Raw genomic sequence first — 21,768 nt, 5'->3', positions numbered from 1 at the left:
GTTCAAATGGGAAAAGGAATGGGCAGATGAGATGAGGGCGTAGTAAATTTAAAATCGTACCATGATGAATGGTGATACCTTTCCTTTGGGTAATGATGATGACGGTGATGATAAGTGTATATGGGGATACAAGGGATATTATACCTTTCAACGATTCTTGTTTGGCTGATATCAGATAAAGATGAGCATATGTTATGGGATAATGTTGACGTGGGGGATAGTAGATGATCGGTGGATGAACCGGCGATATGACCGATGCATATATCACATATCACATATCATATATCATCCTGTAACTTAGCGAAGATCAGTCACGAGAGTTGATCATTTAGCTGGATGTCAATAACGAGATGGGGAGAGAGAGAGGAAGGACTGTGCGTGTCATCGTCGACTAGGTAGTGCCGGTGATCGACGCACGGTCCCGTTACCCCCCCCTTTTCCGCCATGGTACAAAGCACAGACCCCCGTCATCTGGGTCCTATGTACGTTCCCCTCGGATGTATTATCAGTTCCCACTCCCAATTCCCATCCTGTGATCGACGACGGACCAATCTGTCCTGGCTGTTTCTTGGTCCAGCGAAAGGGATATCGGCCCATAGTGTCCGTGTCAACCTAAACTTTACTCTAAACATCGAACTAGGAACCGATCATTCCTGTTAGTGTTGACTAGAGTTGATGCATTGCATCCCATACGCAGAACTGACATTCCATCTAGCGATGATCGTTGTCAAGTAACTTAATGTACGTTTCTTGCCGAGCTAGAAAGAAAACGTTGGGTGGCGTCAACGCGATTGATTTTAGTGCGTGGGGATTAGCGATTGGCAGGTAGAAAGTCCAGAAGGAGACTTGCATTTGACGATCGAAACCGAGCCTTTAAATTAGTTTCTGCAACACCTCATTACATTCTTCTGCATCTGCTGCTGGAGCAATTGTTCTCAGGTCAACATGGCCTCTACTCAACCCGGGTCCAGTTAAGATCCGTCTGGTCTGCCACCGATTCCCTCCAGACCGCCATCTCTATCAATCTCCTCACTAGTAAGCAGACTCGTTCCGCCGTTCTTGAATCCAACCATTCATCTTTCCCATGGTTGAACATGCTGAGCCAAGTCGAAAGTCTCTCCAATGAGTTGTTCATGCAAGAGAGCGCACCTGTTTTCATGTTTGGCGCGATTGACGCGACACTCTCTCTATTTGACCCACCCATTTGTTTAAACCAGGTCGGGCAGACCGTCGGGCATGACTAAGAGGGAAAAACTAGTACTACACACTGGCACCACTGTTTGTTGCCAGTAGTATAGTGTAGTCACTTGCACTCCCATTCTACTCTCTTGCCTTGCGCATGTATGCACACGGTGGATGATCAAAGAACGTTCTATTGACCATCTCCATCAGTCTCGCCATCATACCACACATCGATATCTTTACTGCAGTTGTAACATTCATGCTGGATCTGGTCAGATCTGAGTACGAGCATACTTTAAACTAGGTTATCACTCGCCAACTTGCCGGAATCGAGACGCAATCGGCTACAATTCGCAGCTAGCTAGCTATCCTTTATCAATAGGACCGCAACATTCCGACGCTTACAAATCATCTTTCCATCGCCTCTCCTTCACATCACTTCACTCATTGCACTCCTCTCGTCATCTGGAGACTTACGGCAGGGAGCATCCATATCTTCAGCCCATCCCGACTCAGCATACATATCCGATATACCTTCCCAGACCAGCTATTTTATCCAGGATGAACCCCACACCACCTTACGATGATATTCTGGATGATGAGACTCTGGCACCGCTCAAGAGGAATCACGCCTGTCTGCAGTGTAAGAAGAGGAAAGTGAAATGTGATGCTGTGAGTTTATCTCTTTCTTTCCTCACTACCAAAACAAGGATGTTTTGCTCACATGTTGTCACAGACAAAACCGACCTGTTCCCCTTGTCTACGTTCACACGCACACGCCGTTCGTTCGGCACATCGTAACGGAACTTCACCTTCCGTCCTCACTTGTACCTACACGGAAGGGGATTCGCCTGAACCTGGACCTTCAGAGGAAGGTAAACCTAAGAAGAAGAAATCAATCGGTGGGAGTAGTTCCTCGAATCATGCAGGTGTCAAGAGGCATCAGGTCGCACAAGGGAAGAGGGATACCGAGGATGAGGAAAAGGAGGTTTTGAGAGCCAGAATCGGTAAGTCAATCTCCTCTCATGCTATCGCTTTAGTATAAGAGCTGACCCATCGTGAAACACTGAATAGCCGAGCTCGAAGCTAGATTATCGGTTCTTACACCCCCAAGTTCGCACTCGAATATAGAACCTTCCTTACCGATCACGAGTGCTTCGACCTACAACACCGTCGCGAATGATATGCCATTCTCAGCTATAATCCCACAATTCTCAAGCTCGTCGTCTCGTCAGACAAGTGCCAGAGTCGAGCCGGTCCTGACAGATATTGGAACGGGAGTCGAATCATCTTATGACATACCCATCATAGGAATAGATACCAACAATACTGTCCCGCTTCCTGAACCTTTAGGAAATTTCAGTGGATTAGACGATTTCTTCATCGTACCGAAAGATTGGCCTAAAGGTCTGCCTCTGCCATGTAAGTTGAATCAATCTCTTATCAAACCACCGTTATCATCGTCGCAATGCTGATTATATATCCCTCCCGGTAGTCCTACTTGAGCATCTCGTTGAAACTTTCTTCAATTACGTCCCGCAGACTCCAAGAATGTTACATCGAGCGACCTTATTAGCAAGAATCAAATTACCTCCCTCCTCGCCCGATTTCCCCTTCCCGGGTTTGTTACATGCCATTTGCGCTTCAGCGGCGACATATACCGCATGGGTAAACAATCTTGCCCCTCATCTCCTGGAAGAAGCTGTCCAAAGACATCTCGCGTTGGGTCTCGATCTAGAAACAATAGATGATTTCGGTCTGGCCCAAGCTCAAATGGGTAGTAAAGCTGTGGACATAACTACCTCAGTGTGTATTATGGGCAGTGGAGCGTTGATTTTCCAGTTGACTCAGACATGCGTGAGTTACCTTTCTTGTCTACGCTCTCGAAGAGTTTGGAGGACTAAGCGCCGTCTTGGATGATAGATCTTACTGGCAGATGTATATTATCAAAAAGGTTTTCCAATGAAAGGATGGATGATAGGTGGACAACCAGCACGACTTCTATCAGTGTTGGAATTATGTAACCGTCAACCTAAATCGAACAGCCACAAAGAACCTCTTCTGGGTCCACCGGAAAGTGATAAAGAACGTGAAGAAAGACTAATCACGAGCTGGATGGCTTTCGTAGTGGATGCAGGATTCACGATCAACAGTAGTTGGGCACCAGCCATGGCGTTGACCGAGATGAAATGCAATTTCCCCACCAGTGCTCACGATTGGAACAAGGTAAGTTATATTTCTGGACCTACGCATGCGGTTTCGGGATGTGCTGACTTGCATGATTAGCTGGATGGAATGGCCAAGAATCCCCAACATGCCGGCTCATTAGATCTATATTATTCGTAAGTTGGACTCAGGATCGTTACGAGTGAACGTGACGAGTGATACTGACTGTCCTGCTCAGCCATCCCGTCGAAGATTCATTTGTTTTCGTGATCAAAGGCAGTGCACTCATGTCTCAAGTCGCTCAGTAAGTGGAAACTCTCTATCAATTTGCCTCATTCAGGAGACTGATTGACCTTGAACCCATCTTTAGGTGGCTAAGGAATTGGCAACAAAGAGAAAAGCTGCCGGACGACGAGTTGACTGGGCCAACGATGGAGTCTTTCAAGTTGCTCAGTCACAGTATAGAAGCTTTCAGGTATGTTCTATGTTTATTTAAATCTCCTCGTTGGAAAGTTGCTGATCATGTTGTTTCCGATGTCACAGCACGAGTCTACCCGCGTCTCTGAAGAATATCTGTCGCCACCTGGACACTCAAATGATGTTATTCGATGCCAACCTACTTGCGATCCACCTCATACCGAACATTGCAACTTGTTTACTTCATGAACCGTTCATGCAATGGCTACCGTACGATCCCTCGACCATGGCTGTGCAAAGAGCCTACGATTCGATCATGGCGGTCCTACATCTCATACCGAGCAATCTAGACATCACCCTGATCTTGACCCCTTTCTTGGCATTGTAAGTTCGAATTTGTTGGACTGCGCCATCACACTTGCTGACTCTCATACCATGACGACCAGGTCTCTGTACACAGTCGGGAGATTTATCTCAGATTTTACCAGACATGCTGAATCAACTGGACAGGACCAAACGGCTCTCAGGTATCGTGCAGATCTGAAGACTTTGATTAACAGTAAGTTTCGACACTTTGCAAAATTGTTTCTTCCTAAACTGATATTTGTTTTACTTTGTCATCTAGTCCTTGAGAGGTATGGTCAAAGACATCCTCTAGGAAATGCGATGGTACATTTCCTCGAAACTTACATGCAAGCTACATCAAAGGACCAACCGATCAACCCTGAAGGGTTCTGTAAACTCAATACGAAGAGAATTGAATACTCAACTTTGACTCCGACTGAAGAGAATAACATCGAGTTCATATACCAAAACAAGATCAATCTCCATAACGACATAGCGCGAAAGTACCCTGGTGGTATCGTCAATGGTGAAATTCAATTAGGTTATGATAGCAGCAAAGCGCCGACCGAACGATCGACTTCATTCAGTGGGATAAGTCCCAATACTATCATTTCCTCTGCTTCGGGATCAGGAACATCCAACCAACCCACACCTGAAAGTATAAACAGTCTGAACTTCAATTGCGGCAGTGCTAGCGACTGTCTATTAAATTTTGAAAATTCAAATGCAAATGCGAACGAAAACGATCGACAGAATGGGATGAATATCTCAGAATCAGCCAATACTATGTACAAATCCGCTTCGAATTGGGATCCCAACCTAAATTCTAATGACAAGACCAACAATACTCCGCCTACAGGCGACTCTTTCGAACATTGGAGTAAATCTTTTCATACGAATACAATCAATCAATTGAAAACCCAACCTGGAGCACAATTGCCTTTAATGACTTTCTTAGGTAATTTAGGAACAGATGATGCGATCCAACCTTTGCCTATACCTGTTCCTTTATCTGGGTCGAACCAGGATTGGAAGGATAACGTAGTGGATCCGTTCAAGATCCCTTCGTTTGGAATGAGCAGTAATCATAACCAATAGGAGAGCTCTTGGACGAGGCTTAACACAGTACGGGAAGGAGCATAATCCTCGCTTTTGGGAAGTATCTACGAGGAGTATAGATGGTCAACGATTGAATAGACAAGAGCCGAAAAAGGAATACGTTATAGTAGTATCTGTGTACTGTATTCGGTCGAAAGCTCCTCTCGCTTCGCATAGCTTTACCTAGATTTGTTTTTTGTATTTTACTTGTATCCTACTTTACAGTAAGACTATTTCATCGCTCACTTTTCAGTCTGATTCATAAAGCCGTATATTACATGCTATTTAGCGAATCATCATGAATTCAAGTTGTATAAGTTGGAAAGTCGTGAAGTCACCTCTAGTGCATGCGCATCAATTGATCCGGTACTGTACTGCATGAATCTGATTGTACCTTGTTACCCATCAATCAAAGAGAGATGTGACACTGTGCTCCAGCGTCGATCGATCCTCATCATCGGAAGAAGTATCAGCCTGACCTTGACCTTGAAGCGACCCAATAAGAAGGTCGCTACCCGCTGCCATTGCAGAGGCATCACTGGATTTCCTCCTTTGTTGCAACTCCCTCACCTCTCTCGGAGTGTAGCTTCGATTGTTGTGTAAACTTCTGTACGAGTAACCTCCATCCCATAAAGATCGATCCACCGGGATATCAGCCCTGATCGATGGACGGAAGGTAGTCACTTTATCTTTCAAGGACGCTGGCTAATTACATCAATCGATCAACGATTGAATCATTATCTCATCACAGACTGACACTTAGTACAGTACAGTGATACTCACAATAGATCTTTGCAATGCCCATTCACAAATGACCTCGGCGTAAATCCTTTTATCCTCCCTTGTGAGATTAGCATTACACAAAGCTCGTTCGGCAAGTTGCACAGCTGAAGATTCAAGCTTCCTATCGAATGCTTTCAACGTAGTCATCGCCTCCGAGAGACTCTGTCGACTATCTTTGTCTAGCGTTGGTACTGAAAGTCTAGACGAGTCCGCAAGTGGCCAGTTCAATTGTTCCCCATTGCCGTTCCTCGCCTGGGATATGACGGTACTCAAATCACTGGGATCTTCGGGATTATGTCGATTATGGTCTCTAATCAAACTAGCAAAACCGTTTATCTTCCTCATATGGGAAGCGCAAGTCTTGACTTTACCTGACCTACCACTTTTACCGGTAGCGCTCACCTCCAAAGCTGGTATATAAGGCTTGTTCTCCTGAGAACTTTTATATTCGTCATAAGAGTTGTAAGGTTTGAGGGAAAATGGTTCAGAAGCGTTGGTGCTTCCCGGTACACATTTTTGGAAGATCGAAGTTTTTGTCCAGTTCCTAGAAGTCATGTTGGTTTAATGGTCGGTGTCGAGTTGAGAGCAATACAATCTCTCGTTGGATAGACAGACGGTATGAGATCTTATATATCTTTAGTTTCGACGCTCATTGATAACAAGCCTGATATCGGCCAACAGTGGAGCAGTCACTATCACCTTTGTATAAGGATGAAGCACAATTTTCTCCGCCTAAATTGCCTTCTAATCTGGGATCGGATGGAGTTGCAATCTGCTTTGTGCGATAGGCTGAAAGGATGAGTGTCTTTCCGATCCTGTGTAACTAGAAGGTCGGAGTCGGGTTTTACCAGTGCTTTGCAATTACCAAAACAGAGGTACATCCATCCCATTTTATATCTCTTCCCCATTTTCCGTCCCGACCTATCTCATATCTCTTTCGGAGATGGAACACCTAGGAGTGATAAGTGAAAACTACCACTACCTCTGCTCAACATCGAAGGCCTTTGAGGTATAACTCTGCGGCGGAAGAGATATCCATAGTCTTTGGTGATCAACTATTTGGGACCTCTTCCCTATCTTATCCGACTTCAGCGGGATACTTGTCGCTTTACTCTACTTCACTCTTCGCTCTCCTCGTTTCTAAATGCCAATCAGTTCAGTTCGAGTATCTACAGTACGTTGGTCCACATATACCCCCTCATGACAAAGAGTATGATTGACCCATTGCCACATTGCCACTTTTCGGTGCAATTCCCGAAATTTGCTTCCGCCTGATCATCACTTCTCCTTCAGCCAGTCTCGTCGCTGTTATTTGTGTGCCAAGTTCCATCAATAGATAGATATATACTAGATAGAGAGATATTGGTATAACATACATAGCATAACCACATACACATCCAAAATGTCCCTTTTACGTTGCCTTCCCCGAACCAGCTCCATCTCTCGCTCCTTCTCATCCATATACGCTCGAGCTTATTCCGCCGGTATACCTCAACCTTCCTCCCCAGTCCAGGATAAACAACCTTCTTCCTCAACTCCTCAAAATCTCCAACAGTCCCCCAACGTAGCTACGACATGGTCGACGGGCCAGAACCCCAAGCCTCACGCATATGATAATCAGCGATTTGAGCAGACCGCCCTGCAGTTCCAGCCTAATCCCCCCTCCGCTATGGGGATGGTCAGTGAGGATCCAGTGAGGTTGGTTAATGGAAGAAGAGCTACTTGTGATGGTGGTGAGTAGTGTTTCGTTTCGATGGGTGGGATGAAGAGAAAAGTAGGAGCAAGAACGAGGAGGGCAAGTGTGGCCGGGGCATGGATATGGGGAGGTATCAAGGTCATATTGCGGCATGGTTCATGAGGATTGTGCTTTAAGACTGTGATCTAAGTTGGGAAAGGATTGGTCATTGCTACCCAGCTGTATAGGATGATACTGATGGAACTGTTCTCATATCAGGTATGGGAGCTCTTGGACACCCTAAAATGTAAGTTGAATTCAATTTCAGTGATATGAACCTAGCTGATTCGTGGATTTTCAGTTTCATCAACCTCGATAAGCCAGGTTAGTTCAATGTTCTTCACCTCCTTAACGAGAATTGGCTTCGTCACCCACTGGTACCGATTATATGCTGACACAGCCTATCTGAATGACTCGTACTTCAACAGGACCTAAAGTGTGTGGATACTGGTAAGTCGAATACATCTGACTCTTATACTGTGCACTAACAACGATGTTGAACAGCGGTACTCGATTCGAGCAAGCGCATCACGAACATTAGATGGACCAGATTCGTGTATTAGATACGAAGATATGCATTTAGTACAGGACAGATGTTGAGTGAGCTGGCAGGGCTATATCCAATCGTTTAAAAGGCTATAGAAGAGATCAGACACAATTCCTCGTGAGAAGCGTGATTATCGAGACTCTTTCTACTTCCCTTTCCCTCACACCTCCAGATACCACAAACAATCTATGTTTATTCCCCTTCTATACCCAACTCCACATCTGACTGTCCCCAATATCCAACTCTCTGAGAACGTACCCACATACGCCTAAAATATGATCCCCATCCTCTCTCACACCCACCTCTACATCTCTTCCACACTCTTTCCACTTCTTTACCAACTCACTTTGTGGATCTAACCCCCATACTTCTCCATGTCGTTTCGAATGACCTATACCCGACGTACTGACAACCCGATCCAAGGCTGAGAGTAAAGAGTCCAGATGATCGGGTTGCAAGTTATGTAAAAAAGTGATAAGCAAATTGGGCGAAATCTGATAATTGTCCAGCGCGAAGATGACTATCGTTTCTTCACTTTCTCCACCGTGCTCACTTAAATAGAAGATTCATCCAGTCGTAGACCCCATGGCATATTACCTTGAGTGGAAGAAGAAGGTTTGAGAGCCAATCGATCAGGTCAGAAGGATCATCTATTCCTGACGAAACTTAATAATCCTCTTGAAGATGGATCTTGGACCAATATCGCTTGATTGGAAGTATCGATATTTTCAAGTTTGTGTTTAATACTTTGAGAAAGTGTTGAACCGATTTCGAACAAATCCGATTCCCATCTTGGATCCCATCCAAGATTTGGCGAATCATCATCTTTATCTTTGACTATGGAAGAGCAACTGTCCCTGTTCGAGTTCAATGACCATGTGAGTCTATAATCCCATTCTGATCGACTCTTCCATCCATAACTTTTTTCGCTTGTCCAAACCAATCTTACAATTCTCGTAAAACTTGATTGGTAAATCAGACCATAATACACTGGCTTTCCCTTTTGGTAGTATATCTTCACTGATAGGTGAAGGTGGTTCACCCCATTTATCAATTGGACATTCTGGTATACCACGTTAACGCTCTTGAAATTTTAGCCCATTCAGATACATGTTCTTTTCCGTAGAATACTTGGAATTCCTAGTGAAGCTCAACCCGATACTGTCAGAGCTCACATCGTGATTGTGCGTGATTGTGGTTCATATTCGTACGAATATTTGACCAATATCCAAGTTTGAGTCAAACTCACCTTCTAAGTCATCCCAATACTCCACTCATCAATTTCGAAGCTTGCCTGAACGTGTGCCTCGATTTGACAAGGCGAAGCCAATCGGATAGTATATAATTGAGGGTCTAACATCTTTACAAGATCAGACGATCGTACTGTACTGACTTAGTACTGTATGTTCGAAGTTGATCAATGTATTCAGCTTGACAAGTGACAAGAAAAGTGAAAGAACGATAAGAGAGATACTATACATTCTCGTAATACTGTGTTATTGTTTTATATGCATGTTCGTATTCATATACATACTGCGGCTCAGGCTGAGAGAGTCAGGTCTAGGTTGAAAGGAGAGGAGAATGTTTGTTGGGTTGTATGAGTATAAGCAAAGGAAGGGGTGATGCCAAACCAAACCAAACCAAACCAACAATACAGTATACATCCTTAGTACATAACCCAACAAAACGAATGCAGGACATCTCAGTATTTGATCCGATGTTCTCGCATTTCCAAAATATCATATACAATACACATAAATATACAACGACCATGGTCTAGCGAAACGTGGATGCATATGCTGGTCTATTATCTACCATCTTTAGTAACTTCTAAAACCCGATAGATGTGAATCATAATATCATACTGTACTGATAAACCGTTCAAATTCGGATTACTCAGCATTCATACCCAACTCCACATCTGATGATCTACCATTTCCGCCCCCTTATCCAGGTAATTGCATACCCCCAGAACATGACTCCTTATCCCGTCTCTAATATCAATCTTGACATTCCTATCTTCCATGTTTTCCAGCTCTTTGATCCATGAGTCCGATGGATCTGAAAGGTTGAATCCCCATATTTCACCTTGTGTCCATGGAGCATTGGTATCTCTAACTACATCTTCCAATACCTCCAATAGAGAGCTCACTTGGTCCGGTTGTAAATTGTGTATGTAGGTAAGTAATAGTCGAGGTTCAACTAGGAAATTCTCCAAGGCGAACATCACTATCGCTGTATCCTCTCCATCTTTATCTTTGGGTGATCTCAACCTCACGCCTAGAGGAAGTGGTTTTGAGGTATCTTTCCATTTTGGAGGAGGAACAGTGAATGAACCTCTCGTCCCAATAAACGTCAGGGATCCGTTCATAGATGGATCGTGGGTCCATAATGATTTGGACGAAGTGTCCGATTTATTGATATTCGATTTGGTGGATTCAGTCAAAATAGATTTTATCTCTTCTAAATCCTCTTGATAGATCAAATCCCATATATCCTGTCCTTCGACCGTTGTCGTGCGATTATCGAGATTCAAGTCAAAAACCAATCTGCTATTCCATTCTTTCCTATACTCATACCCTTTCCCAGTCAATCCGATCGTACAATTCTCATAAAAGCTCATAGGTATGTCTGCCCATAGTACGCTGGCACATGGTCTGGGAATAGCACTGAGCAGGTAAGAAGGAACAGGAGGAGGGGGTGTACCCCATTCGATTGGAAAGGAGGGGATTGCAGAGGGTGGATCGCCCGGGAGCAAGGGGTTTAGAAGGATGTAATGTAGTAAACGAATGAGATGGGTAGCGTAGCCATGTCCTATAAAAAAAGGGTTTAGGAAGGATATCAATCCACCTTCTATCCTTTGATTATGGATATTGTACTGTGATGTACATGCGAGTCAGAGTAGGATAAACTCACCTCGATGTTCAATTGGAGTGACCACAGCTGTAATGTTATACCAATATCCATCGATGACTTCCAGCCCGAATTTGGGCTTTATTAAGGCTTTTTTTCGATGACTAGGTAAATGAGATACGTATATCAGTCAAATCACTCCGGACGCTATCATCGCGTCGCTTTTGAGGGGATATGATACTGTTGACTCACGTTGCAAGTATCGAATACACCGGTCCATCATAATCGTCTTTCCTAACTAGGACCCTACAACGTGTTACGAGAAGGATGTCAACGATTAGCAATTCGCGATTCTTCAGAAAGATATACCTCACCAAGTAAGCATGGCATTATCTTTCACCCATTCAGCTTGAGTTTCTTTGTGTCCAAATCCGAGAAATTGCTTAAATATGATATGGGCTCAGAGGTTAGATGCTAGGCATATACACGGAGAAGATGAGCAACTTGACTCACATCCCAATTCATCCCACACCTCCAATAAGGTATCTCGAAACATGCTTTTTCATGTTCTTCAGCCTGTTCTGCAGATGCTATGCGGATAGTGTACTGTGTAGGGTCAAGCATTGTAGTGCGCAAGATCAATTGGATAGAGAGATGTAATCAGGTGAATGAAATTTGGATTGTTGGACTGGAAAGGGAAGGAGAGGGGATAAATCGAGAGTCTAGCTTTGGCGTTGACTGGGACCACTTTCTATACTACAGTATCTATGCATATTGTCGAGCATAAGATAATCGTAATCATCTCAAGCAAGCTCCTTTCTAATTTATCGAGTCCAGTAATTAGTAGTCCTGGCGAAATTGATCAATTAATCTTGTCGACTCATGAAAACGATATGATCAGATCGGACCAGAAGTGACCTCCACCGAAGAGGCATCATGATCCCATCCATTGCAAGGAAGGACGTGCCTACAAAGCAATATAGGGAGGGCTCTTCAGGAGCTTTCTGAACCATAGTGCAATATGCAGGCCGGTATCTGAGAGACTTGAATGTGTGACGGAAGTAGTATCAGGTCATGATTCATATTCATTGCCCTCTCTACCTCATACGTTCCATTCTCAAGTCATCTCCAGTCTTTCTCATCCTACCCTATCAAGAGATCTATGCGGATCCAGCGGCTAAAGTCAAAAATAAGGTGCGTATCAGCTTTGATCCAGCTGCTGACCTTGAAGGGACGACACATAGGAGATGCTGTATGCATATGTGATCGATATCGTAACTCACCATCAAGCTCGGCGAGGTATTTCTTGGACTCTTCATCATCTTGCTTTTGGAGGATCTACAAGTTAAAGATTATATCAGTATACGTCTTCTTCGCCGTTCCATCGTAGCAGATCATCCATCAAGCTAGTGGGGATGTAAGTGTAGATCACCAAACTCACAGCTTTGAGCAAATCGACGTATCTCTTCTTAGCGTCCTCTTGGCTGGTACCTTCAAGTGCTTTCCAGGCCTTGTATTTGGCTTTGGCGACAAAGTCGAACATACCTAGTGTAGCAATGAATATCAGATCGAGTCTCTCATACCATCAGAATGCTCGATGGGGAGTACCCGATGGCGAAAGACACGTAAGAATGAGTTGGTCTGACTCACCAGGGGCAGGTCCGGTGTTATCACCTTCGTTGGCTTGTTTGAACGCACCGTAGAACTGGAATACAGGTCAGCGCAGATTCATGTCAATCAAGAGTCATACCCACTACTCCCCGGTGAATAGGTGTAGCATGGTTTGTTTTCTATGGCCCACATGATGACGAGTGTACGGCTTCTTGCGAAGGAAGGGGAAGGAGCACTCACGGCAAGTTTGTCATCCTGGGAAGGTTGAACGGGTCCGTCCTTTGGAAGGCCTTGTACGATGGCCACTGCTTTGTCGAATTGAGCTTGGACTGACATGGTTGCTGGCGGTGGTGTCGTGGTATGACTGAGGAGAAGTAGATGATTGACTAGACGTTGTGAGTTTTGATCATCTCTTGATTGACTACAGATTCAACGGTTATCCAACGGACATGAACCGGTGGGGATATCTGTATGACGTGTGCCTAATCCATCCAATCAAAGCCGTATGAGTGATAGGCTTGTGAGCTGAATTAGGCATAACTCACGCGTGTCGGGAGTGACGTCATTCCGATTGGGTGGATCGGTCCAATGGATGGATGAGCGCCATGCCATGGTGGACCATGGGAATGTGATGTGATGTGAATGTGGGTCATATCCAATCAACAACCAGTTTATAGTTAAAGGCTCCATCGTCATTCATCTATACATAATACTCAACAGACCAGACACTCCCATCCACACAGTACAGTCCACACCAGCTCACAACAATGTTCCCATCCACCATCGCTCTCAGACAAACTTCCACCGCCCTCCGACGGCCCGTGCTCCGATCCACCTCCATCGCATCAACCGGACTGGGTATCGCAGGTAGACGATGGAACACTCAAGAGCAAAGAGGTGGTAAATCCAAGTTGGTGAGTATCATTTCGTCCGGTTCACAATCGCATATCAAATACATATACAAAGGACTCGTAGAGAAAGAGAGGGAGCTGTGCACAACATCGGTCCGGTGTATCAGAGTAGTAAGAACGTGACTGACCAATGATAATTTCATAAATAGATCTTCCGATTCGGTCTTCGAGGTGAGTGAAGCGTATCGCCCTCGCAGAAAGTGACATTACTGACACTGTTACCTTACTCTGCCCAGACATTCCCGTCGAACTCTACCCTATGGCTTTTGTCGTAGCTGCCGCATGCGTTGGAGCAGGCTTCGCTGTCGGTCGACATTGTAAGTCCTTCTCCGTCCTTTTGTCCCTCGATTTGGGTATAGTGACTGATTGTGCTTCTCTCATAGTCTATCTCGATGGTGTAAGTTTTGCTTCTACCCCCAACGAGTGATGATCCACTCAACCTCTGACTCTCACGCATCCTTTGTCCCTTAAATTCTTACAAGTCAAACATGCTAACATCCTATACTTACTATAGCTCCGAATCGGCCCAACCGGCAAGAAAGAGTAATCATTCCATAAAATGGACTGGACGGTTGTATGAAACATGGATAGGAAGTTGAAACGACAATAAGAATCAAAATCGAAACAAAGGAAATATGCATAGTAAATAAGAAGTGAAATCGTGCTCTTCATACTTGTACTAACATAACTTTTTGCACATCGAGGTTCTGACGTACGAAGATGAGTACAAACTCCAAAAGGCGTATACTAAACATCGTTACAAATTATCCTTTTACTTTGTTGCTATAATCATTGCTCCTTTCACTTTCACTCTCGCCCCTTTGCGACATCTCCACTAGGTGTGAGTTTATATACTCGAGTGAATAGATTTCTAGGCAGATTTGACCCAATGCGTTTTGACTTGATACGAATCCAAGCCTGAAAAGAAGATGACATCTAAATTCGGATACACATATGCAGACCTCCCTTCAGCTGATCCTCAGGACGGTTCCATCGAAGCGAGTGCGTTCAAAGCCTTAAAAGTGGGAGAGATGGAGAAGATACAAGAGCAGAATTCTTGTACCGATGAGACCAGTAAGGATGATGATCTAGATTCAGATGCAGAAATGAATTTGGAGGTTGACCAAGACGAACAAGGTAAGCTTATAAAAATTCAAACGGAGATACAACATGTTGATGCGCATGTGCGTCATTGTGTCTTGGGCATTATGATAGATAGCGAAAAACACCCTAACAACACTTTGTTGAGAGGAGAATTGACTTCTATCAAAAAAAGGTTGGTCGATTTGATAAAAAGCAAAAAACAACTTGAAGCCAATCTGAAAAACCTGAAGAATGAATATGAAGATGAACTGACGAGAGTTAGAAGTGAGAATATCGATGGTGGGGTGATCACCTTATTAGCTTTGAGGTTGATTGATCTACCTTGTAGTTCGAGGGGGAACGAGATGATGGAAATTGCTGCTGCGTTATTAGATGAGGTTGATCGTGCGACGTCAGGTGATATGCAAGTGAACCTCAATGAAGGGATTGAGGAGGGATATAGAAGAGAGATGAGAGTGAGGTGGAATGAAGAGAGGGAGAAGAGGTTGTTCAACTTGGAAGGTATAGTAGAGGTGTTGGGAGCTAGAGTGCAAGTGTTAGAGGAACAAGCTAAGATTAGGGAGGGTTATGAGATGAATATGGGAAATGGAAAGGGAGAAGAAGCAGGGGATTCGTTGATTAGTCGATTCGAGTTTGGTGATGGGGATGAGACTTCCATGGACAACAACAGCACAATTGGGGAAGGGCAGTCCAGTGATACTGGTGGAAGTCAAGGGAGGAGATTGAAAGAGACGAAGAAGAATTGTATGGCTCTGAACGAAAAGGTCGATGAGTTGGAGCAAACTTAATGTAGCTTATATGCTGATACGCAGAAATATTGCTTGGGGCATGGATATCCCTGTTTCCTTGTTGACCTTGACCGATGTTACATATGCATGCATTCATGTTAAGATTACTCGTTTTGAATATCAGATCATTCGTACAGTAGGAAGGGGTAGTTCGGTAATCATCGGAACCATCTAAACGTCATAACTTTTAAGCGTTATCACCTCTTTTTCCATAATCATCGTATTATCTTCTCCTTGACTTTCAATCATCAACTTGCACAAATATCACTTCCCCCTCCTCACCCAATAAGCATCCCAAAATGACCCTCGAGAAAGTATCTTCCAACCGAGTCTCCACAGGCTACTTAACAAAATACAAATTCCCTTCCACCTCTCTCGGCGGCTTATCAACCCAATTCAACATCTTCCTTCCGTCCTCTGCATCAGCTAGCTCCCCTGTGCCTGTACTGTTCTACCTGGCCGGTCTAACTTGTAACGAAGATACCGGTGCTCAGAAGGGGGGACTGTTAAATACAGCCGGTAAAGAAGGTATAGCGGTGGTTTTCCCCGATACGTCACCAAGAGGGGCGGGGGTCGAGGGAGAAGATGATGATTGGCAATTGGGAACTGGTATGTCATATCATACCATGTTCTCGACAAGAGCTCTCTGTATTGATACATGGAGAGAACGAAGAGAGATCGATTGTTTCGTCATCTAGTTGAATGAGAGGCTGACGTGCTTTCGACAACAGGAGCCGGTTTCTACCTGATTGCGACCGCTGAGAAGTGGAAGAAACATTATAACATGTATGATCTGGTTGTGAAGGAGCTTCCTGAGGTGATCAAGGAAGCCAACCTCGGTGTGGTGAGTACATTCTTGCGAATCGTCGAGGGTTGTGGGCAGTGTGAAAGGAAATTTCGATCAGATTCTCCTCGAGTTGAGAGGAGAGGTCACACATACATATTTTGGGTGGAGCGATCCACTCAGACTATGGATGATCTCCCTATCTTGGAGGATATATACTGACGATTTATTTTTATAGGACTTCTCGAGATGGTCGATCACTGGTCACTCGATGGGAGGTGAGCTGACCCGGGCCTCAATGGTACTGAAACAGATTGGCTGATAGCACTTGTGACTTTATCCAGGTCACGGTGCACTATCGATCTACCTCAAGAATCCAGGTTTATTCAAGTCTGCCTCGGCATTCGCTCCAGCATGGTGAGTCTCTCATGGACTATTCATACAAGAAGTTTATTCCACTCTGGACGACATAGACCCGTTAATTCATCTGTCGTGAATTCTATAGTAATCCCTCACGTACTCCATGGGGAATCAACGCATTCACAAACTACCTCGATGCCAAAACTCGTTCTTCCCCACCTAGCGAATGGTTACCATACGATTCCACCCACCTCTTACAGAACTATCAGGGTGAACCGAACATTTTGATTGATGTAGGTACGGAAGATGATTTCCTAAAGAAGGGTCAATTGGAACCTCAAGCTATATCGGGTTTGAACAAGAAGGGAGTAGAAGTCAGGATGCAAGATGGGTTTGATCATTCTTATTACTTTGTGAGTATAATCTACTACTACTACTATCTTGATTCCTATCTCATATCGATTCCTCTCTCATATTATCGTAATTTCATCATACTCCTATCTCCCGTATGGATGCTGACTTCTTGATCTCCTGATTCAGATCTCGACCTTCGCTCCTGAGCATGTTGAATACCATGCTAAATTCCTCAAAGCGTGAATGCATGATGGAGATCAACTGAATATGCAGTAGGTAGACAAGTGTGATCAGAAGAAATGCACCATAATAATCCGAATACATTCCAATCTCACCATTTTATTCTGTCTATACAACCGACCAGTGTTCCAAATTATCAATAACCTTTTATATCGGAATTCAATAGCCAAAACGAGATCACTACATCAAAGAAACTTCCACTCTGAGACTTTTCAACTCTGATCTAACGACTCTACCATCCTTGATTATTCCCTTTACGTATTTGTGAGGTTCATTGAATATACCAACATCCTCAAGGGGGTTGGCAGAAAGTAAAAGTAAATCTGCGAATGCACCTTCGCCAATGATTCCTATTTTACCTTGCATGTTTAATACTTTGGCTAAACCATGTGTTAGATCAGAGCATCAGCCTTATACCCCCATTATGCGGATATGTAGATTTCTCTCACCTGCATTGATCGTAGCATGTTTGATAATATCTTTACTACTCAATACCTTTTTCCTCAACTCAAATTCAGCCAATTGATTAGGTTGCATCGGTCCGAAACAGTCCGTTCCATATGCGATGTTCACACCTAGTTCATGGGCGCGCTTCATCACTCTATATCCACCATCGATGACAATTTTCAACTTGTCCCTCGATACGGGAGGGATCATAGCTTGATAAGGTGGTTTGTCGAGTAATTCCTGTACGATCAATGTCGGTGTTAAGTGGACACCCTTCTTAGCCATTAGTTTGAGAGTATCATCATCGAGTAGATGCCCGTGTTCGATTCCGCCTATACCGCCTTCGATTGCATTTCGTGCGGCGGCAGACGTGAAGCAGTGTGCAGCTGTGTATAATTTACGATTAGGCATCGGTCATAGGGTTAGAGGTATCAGGTGGCTTGACTTACTGACTAAAGTACCTTTCTATGTTGATACAATCCATTCATTCGATTAGTTGATATGCTGTTTGTCCGCAGGAAAGCCAAGTCAACTCACCATCATCCTGACCACATCGCAAATCGCCTTGATCTCAGCGACAGTGAACTGCTCGCTATCCAGTTTATCCGTCGGACTAGCTACACCACCCGAGCTGCAAATCTTGATATGGTCGGCTCCTGATGTATTTCCAGAAGTTCATGTACCAAGTAAGCTCATCTGCACATGTATATTGACATGATCTTTAGTCAAATGTGAAGGGAAACCATCACAGTATGAAGTAGTGGGTTTGTAAAATCGCTGGCTGGAGAGGGAACTGAGATTTGAGTGTTCAGAACATGTCACACTCACCTGCCATCATGATCCTTCTTGCAGCTCTGGTACATTCGTCCACTGTTAGATCCAAGAAGCGCGTAGGATCAGTGATTCAGATTTTACAATTACAGGATTCACTCGTATGGGATGAGACGATATAGTAAATTGCACCGTCCTGTGATGGTGATTCCAGAGATAATATACTCACCGCCATCAGCAATACAGCTAGTAGCATCTGCACCGGATCCCTGTGGGCCTGCACAACATGCTGTAATTGGTTTATCCGCATTGGTCCCATCGTCGCCGTGTCCACCCGTTTGAGAAATCAGTGGTCCACCTTGAAAAACTCTGGGACCGGGGATTAGCCATTGTTCGGTGGCATTCTTGTAATGCCTATTTGCACCTCCGACATCCCGTATAGTAGTGAATCCCCGCCAGAGCATTCCTATAGTACATAAGAGAAAGATGGATGAGTCAGGTACAGCAACCCATTTTAAAACCTTTTGGGATGAAAGGTTCAAGCTAAACCAAACCAGGCTTTACCTTTTAAGACGTATTGAGTACCTAGAGCAGTCAAAGTCTCCGATGCTGGCGATAGTGTACCAAGCTACGTTATACAAGGGAAAATCCGTATCAGCCTCTTGGTCTGCTTGTGATTTCTGATACTCTAACGAAGTGGAATAACGACTCACAGGCTGACCGGGAATAGCAGTAATATGAGTATGTACTATATCGATCCACCATCGCCATCACCATCGTTGATCAGTATCACTTGCATACACTTTTGATTGAAGTAGGAAGTAACGTTAACTTACCGTCAATCAAACCTGGAGAGAGGTATAACCCTTCCGCATTGATACTTTCCCAACCGTCTTCTTGCATATGTTCTTTCAAAGACTTGGAGATACTTTCGATTTTACCTGATTTAATCTTGACAGTCATCGATTTGAGGATCAACGAATTTTCAACATCGACAATATTGACGCCTATCATATTATATCATACCATACATATAATCAGCAAAGCCTTTCTTTCCTAACTCACGGGCCCATCGATGGGAAGGAAACCTCTCGAGAAGAGAATACCGTTACTCACCTACGAAGCTCATAGGTACTTGTTCGGGTCTTATCCAAGGTGGAGATTGGATATTGTAGGTCTCTGGAACAGGATATTTCACCCAATGTTCAGGTTTCCAATCGTACGCAGACGGTGTTCTACCTTGTGAGGCATGCTCGTCAATAAGCTCGAATGATCCGAGAGCAGAGGTGATATTGGCTGTTGCTGATGACATGATATCTGAGCTGGGATCTGGCTACTGAATGTATAGAGAACGGAGGAATTATAAACAGATGGCTAATCAGGTAGGTAGGTGATGAGTGTGCTGATCCACAAGCAGGTATGACCATAATGTAGATAGTACCTGCTAGTTGCCCAGCTACTCCTATCCCTACTCAAGATACGAGAAAGGGATCCATGTGACCGGCAAATTCCGCCATCGGATTTGTCCGACGCGACATATTCTTCCTTTATACATGTGAACAGCGAAAAGCTGCTTCTCTCAAAATATACACAATACGTCTTCTATCCATACATACAATCACCTTCATATAGGAATTGTATTGTCCATCTTCGGCAAAGACTCCCCTGCTGGCTCAACGGGTAAGAGCGCCCTTCTGAGTATTCTCGAATTCCGCTTTCATATCAGTGGCTATGTGTATATATCTCCATTGGTATGAACGGGTGCGACATCGAAGAGAGGAAATCTTGGTTCGACACCAAGGTAGAGAGGATAAAGATACATCATGCTTTTTGAAGGGTCATACGCTCAAAGGGTGAGCTCTCGTAACATGATATCTTAGCATGTTCCAACCAACAGATTCCATCATAAGTTCAATCATACATTTATCCAAAAAAGATATACCCTCCAATCTGGATTCGAACCAGAATTCTTCCTCTGACAGATCCCTCACACATATCCGAAAACCATACATCAGCCTACACATCCGTACAAATCTCCGATTTGACACATGTAACATTTCCGTTGTTGAGGACGCTTTAGACCGTTAAGCTATTGGAGGTGGATTTTAGCAGCAGGATTCCGATGGTTTATGTTATACAGTATCAGCTTACGGGGAACAAGCGAACTGCAAGAGAAAGAAGCGAATGTTTTTTTTTTGTGTGTGCTTCCAAAAGAAGTATTGAGCCAGCTTGAATCATTGAGAGTTTCTCCCACTCAAGCACTTGTTTTACGATTCTCTTTCCTCACGAGTCATGCCCATACAAACCCATCGTACTAAGGCGGTAACCATCTCCCAAATCAGATCTCAACAAAAGGACAAAAAACAATCATTTTTGATCAGATCAGGTCATCGCGTCCCGAGGAAATCGAATCCCCGTCTTCTCATCAGTGGCAATTGGTTATGGGACCGAATCGCCGGAACGATCTTTTGAAGGTCCCCAACCTATTGCTGGTGTAGAGAAGCACTCTGACCAACTGTGCTATGGGCGCGAGTCTGTGATTGATGAGAGAGGTCAAGAGGGCTTTTATTGAGTCAGTGGGCGTGAACAGTAGAGATTGATTTCAAAGTGGAGGATGGAAGAAGTGGCGAAGGGGGCGAAGGGTGGAAGGAGAAAACGGCGAGGACGAGGGGGGGCACAAGGCGAAGACACCGTGTATTATCGATGTACACGAGAATTAAGATAAAATGAAGCGTTTGTGTGTGTTCTCGATACAACGCCCTGCCAGATGGTACTTCTAGACTCGTTTCTTCAGCTTCTCGCTTGATTCAAGTGGTTTCACCGATTCACATTTTCTTCCTGGTGATTCTGAACTACCACACGGGGGCAAGCACAAAGAACGAAAAAACCAACCGCAACAAAAAACATACAACTGGGGTGTTCGACCACCCATCTCCCATCTAAACTGCTTATTTACCCCCACCATCCACCGATGACACTCACCAGCGGGACTTCTTGCGGCAGGGGACTCAAAGGCATTCATAAGTTGATAAGGGCGCTCTAACGCTTGAGCTACAGGTGTGAATACTTTTTAGATGGAGAAGTTTAGTAGGATTATCACGAGATTCTGTTGCGGTACGTTGATAGAGATCAGTGACTAGTAGGTCATCCTGTGATACTGGGGAGCAGTTGGTTTGAATATGATGGGGCAGATTGTTGCTTGCTGAGTGTCTGCCCCATGAGCTGCAGTCTTCCTTTTGATATGTCGGATCCCCCTTTGTTCTTTGATGAGG

The 21,768-nt window shown here is 44.3% G+C and overlaps 9 protein-coding genes across 9 annotated transcripts; 5 read left to right on the top strand and 4 right to left on the bottom strand.

Moving 5' to 3' along the window:
- Positions 1-1,743: 1,743 nt before the first annotated feature.
- Positions 1,744-5,208, top strand: V865_007711 (uncharacterized protein; the record flags this gene model as incomplete). Its single annotated transcript, XM_066231453.1, has 11 exons — positions 1,744-1,854; positions 1,919-2,189; positions 2,257-2,604; positions 2,678-3,039; positions 3,106-3,408; positions 3,469-3,524; positions 3,587-3,652; positions 3,719-3,823; positions 3,892-4,149; positions 4,212-4,324; positions 4,391-5,208. 11 exons carry the CDS (start codon positions 1,744-1,746, stop codon positions 5,206-5,208), a joined length of 2,811 nt encoding a protein of 936 aa, XP_066087550.1.
- Positions 5,209-5,613: 405 nt separating this feature from the next.
- V865_007710 (uncharacterized protein) lies at positions 5,614-6,546 on the bottom strand (the record flags this gene model as incomplete). The annotated part of the gene is made up of 2 exons (XM_066231452.1): positions 5,614-5,913; positions 5,992-6,546. The coding sequence occupies 2 exons, from the start codon at positions 6,544-6,546 to the stop codon at positions 5,614-5,616; spliced, it is 855 nt and encodes a 284-aa protein (XP_066087549.1).
- An 847-nt stretch (positions 6,547-7,393) lies between these two features.
- On the top strand, positions 7,394-8,267 carry V865_007709 (uncharacterized protein; the record flags this gene model as incomplete). The annotated part of the gene is made up of 5 exons (XM_066231451.1): positions 7,394-7,724; positions 7,946-7,973; positions 8,028-8,050; positions 8,155-8,176; positions 8,231-8,267. The coding sequence occupies 5 exons, from the start codon at positions 7,394-7,396 to the stop codon at positions 8,265-8,267; spliced, it is 441 nt and encodes a 146-aa protein (XP_066087548.1).
- Positions 8,268-10,176: 1,909 nt separating this feature from the next.
- V865_007708 (uncharacterized protein) lies at positions 10,177-11,750 on the bottom strand (the record flags this gene model as incomplete). Its single annotated transcript, XM_066231450.1, has 5 exons — positions 10,177-11,087; positions 11,190-11,290; positions 11,379-11,432; positions 11,501-11,568; positions 11,640-11,750. 5 exons carry the CDS (start codon positions 11,748-11,750, stop codon positions 10,177-10,179), a joined length of 1,245 nt encoding a protein of 414 aa, XP_066087547.1.
- Positions 11,751-12,286: 536 nt separating this feature from the next.
- V865_007707 (uncharacterized protein) lies at positions 12,287-13,073 on the bottom strand (the record flags this gene model as incomplete). Its single annotated transcript, XM_066231449.1, has 5 exons — positions 12,287-12,303; positions 12,410-12,464; positions 12,568-12,671; positions 12,777-12,831; positions 12,978-13,073. 5 exons carry the CDS (start codon positions 13,071-13,073, stop codon positions 12,287-12,289), a joined length of 327 nt encoding a protein of 108 aa, XP_066087546.1.
- Positions 13,074-13,504: 431 nt separating this feature from the next.
- On the top strand, positions 13,505-14,195 carry V865_007706 (uncharacterized protein; the record flags this gene model as incomplete). Its single annotated transcript, XM_066231448.1, has 5 exons — positions 13,505-13,651; positions 13,798-13,819; positions 13,885-13,965; positions 14,032-14,045; positions 14,163-14,195. 5 exons carry the CDS (start codon positions 13,505-13,507, stop codon positions 14,193-14,195), a joined length of 297 nt encoding a protein of 98 aa, XP_066087545.1.
- A 382-nt stretch (positions 14,196-14,577) lies between these two features.
- On the top strand, positions 14,578-15,540 carry V865_007705 (uncharacterized protein; the record flags this gene model as incomplete). Its single annotated transcript, XM_066231447.1, has 2 exons — positions 14,578-14,785; positions 14,864-15,540. The coding sequence occupies 2 exons, from the start codon at positions 14,578-14,580 to the stop codon at positions 15,538-15,540; spliced, it is 885 nt and encodes a 294-aa protein (XP_066087544.1).
- A 299-nt stretch (positions 15,541-15,839) lies between these two features.
- V865_007704 (S-formylglutathione hydrolase) lies at positions 15,840-17,281 on the top strand (the record flags this gene model as incomplete). Its single annotated transcript, XM_066231446.1, has 6 exons — positions 15,840-16,149; positions 16,272-16,384; positions 16,563-16,602; positions 16,669-16,741; positions 16,830-17,097; positions 17,225-17,281. The coding sequence occupies 6 exons, from the start codon at positions 15,840-15,842 to the stop codon at positions 17,279-17,281; spliced, it is 861 nt and encodes a 286-aa protein (XP_066087543.1).
- Positions 17,282-17,458: 177 nt separating this feature from the next.
- Positions 17,459-19,808, bottom strand: V865_007703 (uncharacterized protein; the record flags this gene model as incomplete). Its single annotated transcript, XM_066231445.1, has 10 exons — positions 17,459-17,658; positions 17,728-18,111; positions 18,175-18,190; positions 18,263-18,381; positions 18,554-18,595; positions 18,726-18,962; positions 19,061-19,124; positions 19,210-19,244; positions 19,333-19,503; positions 19,613-19,808. 10 exons carry the CDS (start codon positions 19,806-19,808, stop codon positions 17,459-17,461), a joined length of 1,464 nt encoding a protein of 487 aa, XP_066087542.1.
- Positions 19,809-21,768: the final 1,960 nt, after the last annotated feature.

The sequence above is a fragment of the Kwoniella europaea genome, chromosome 2, assembly GCF_036810445.1.
Source record: "Kwoniella europaea PYCC6329 chromosome 2, complete sequence".
Classification (NCBI taxonomy): Eukaryota; Fungi; Basidiomycota; class Tremellomycetes; order Tremellales; family Cryptococcaceae; genus Kwoniella; species Kwoniella europaea.
Note: the sequence above shows the minus strand (reverse complement) of the source record. Positions and strands in the feature narration are given on the sequence as shown.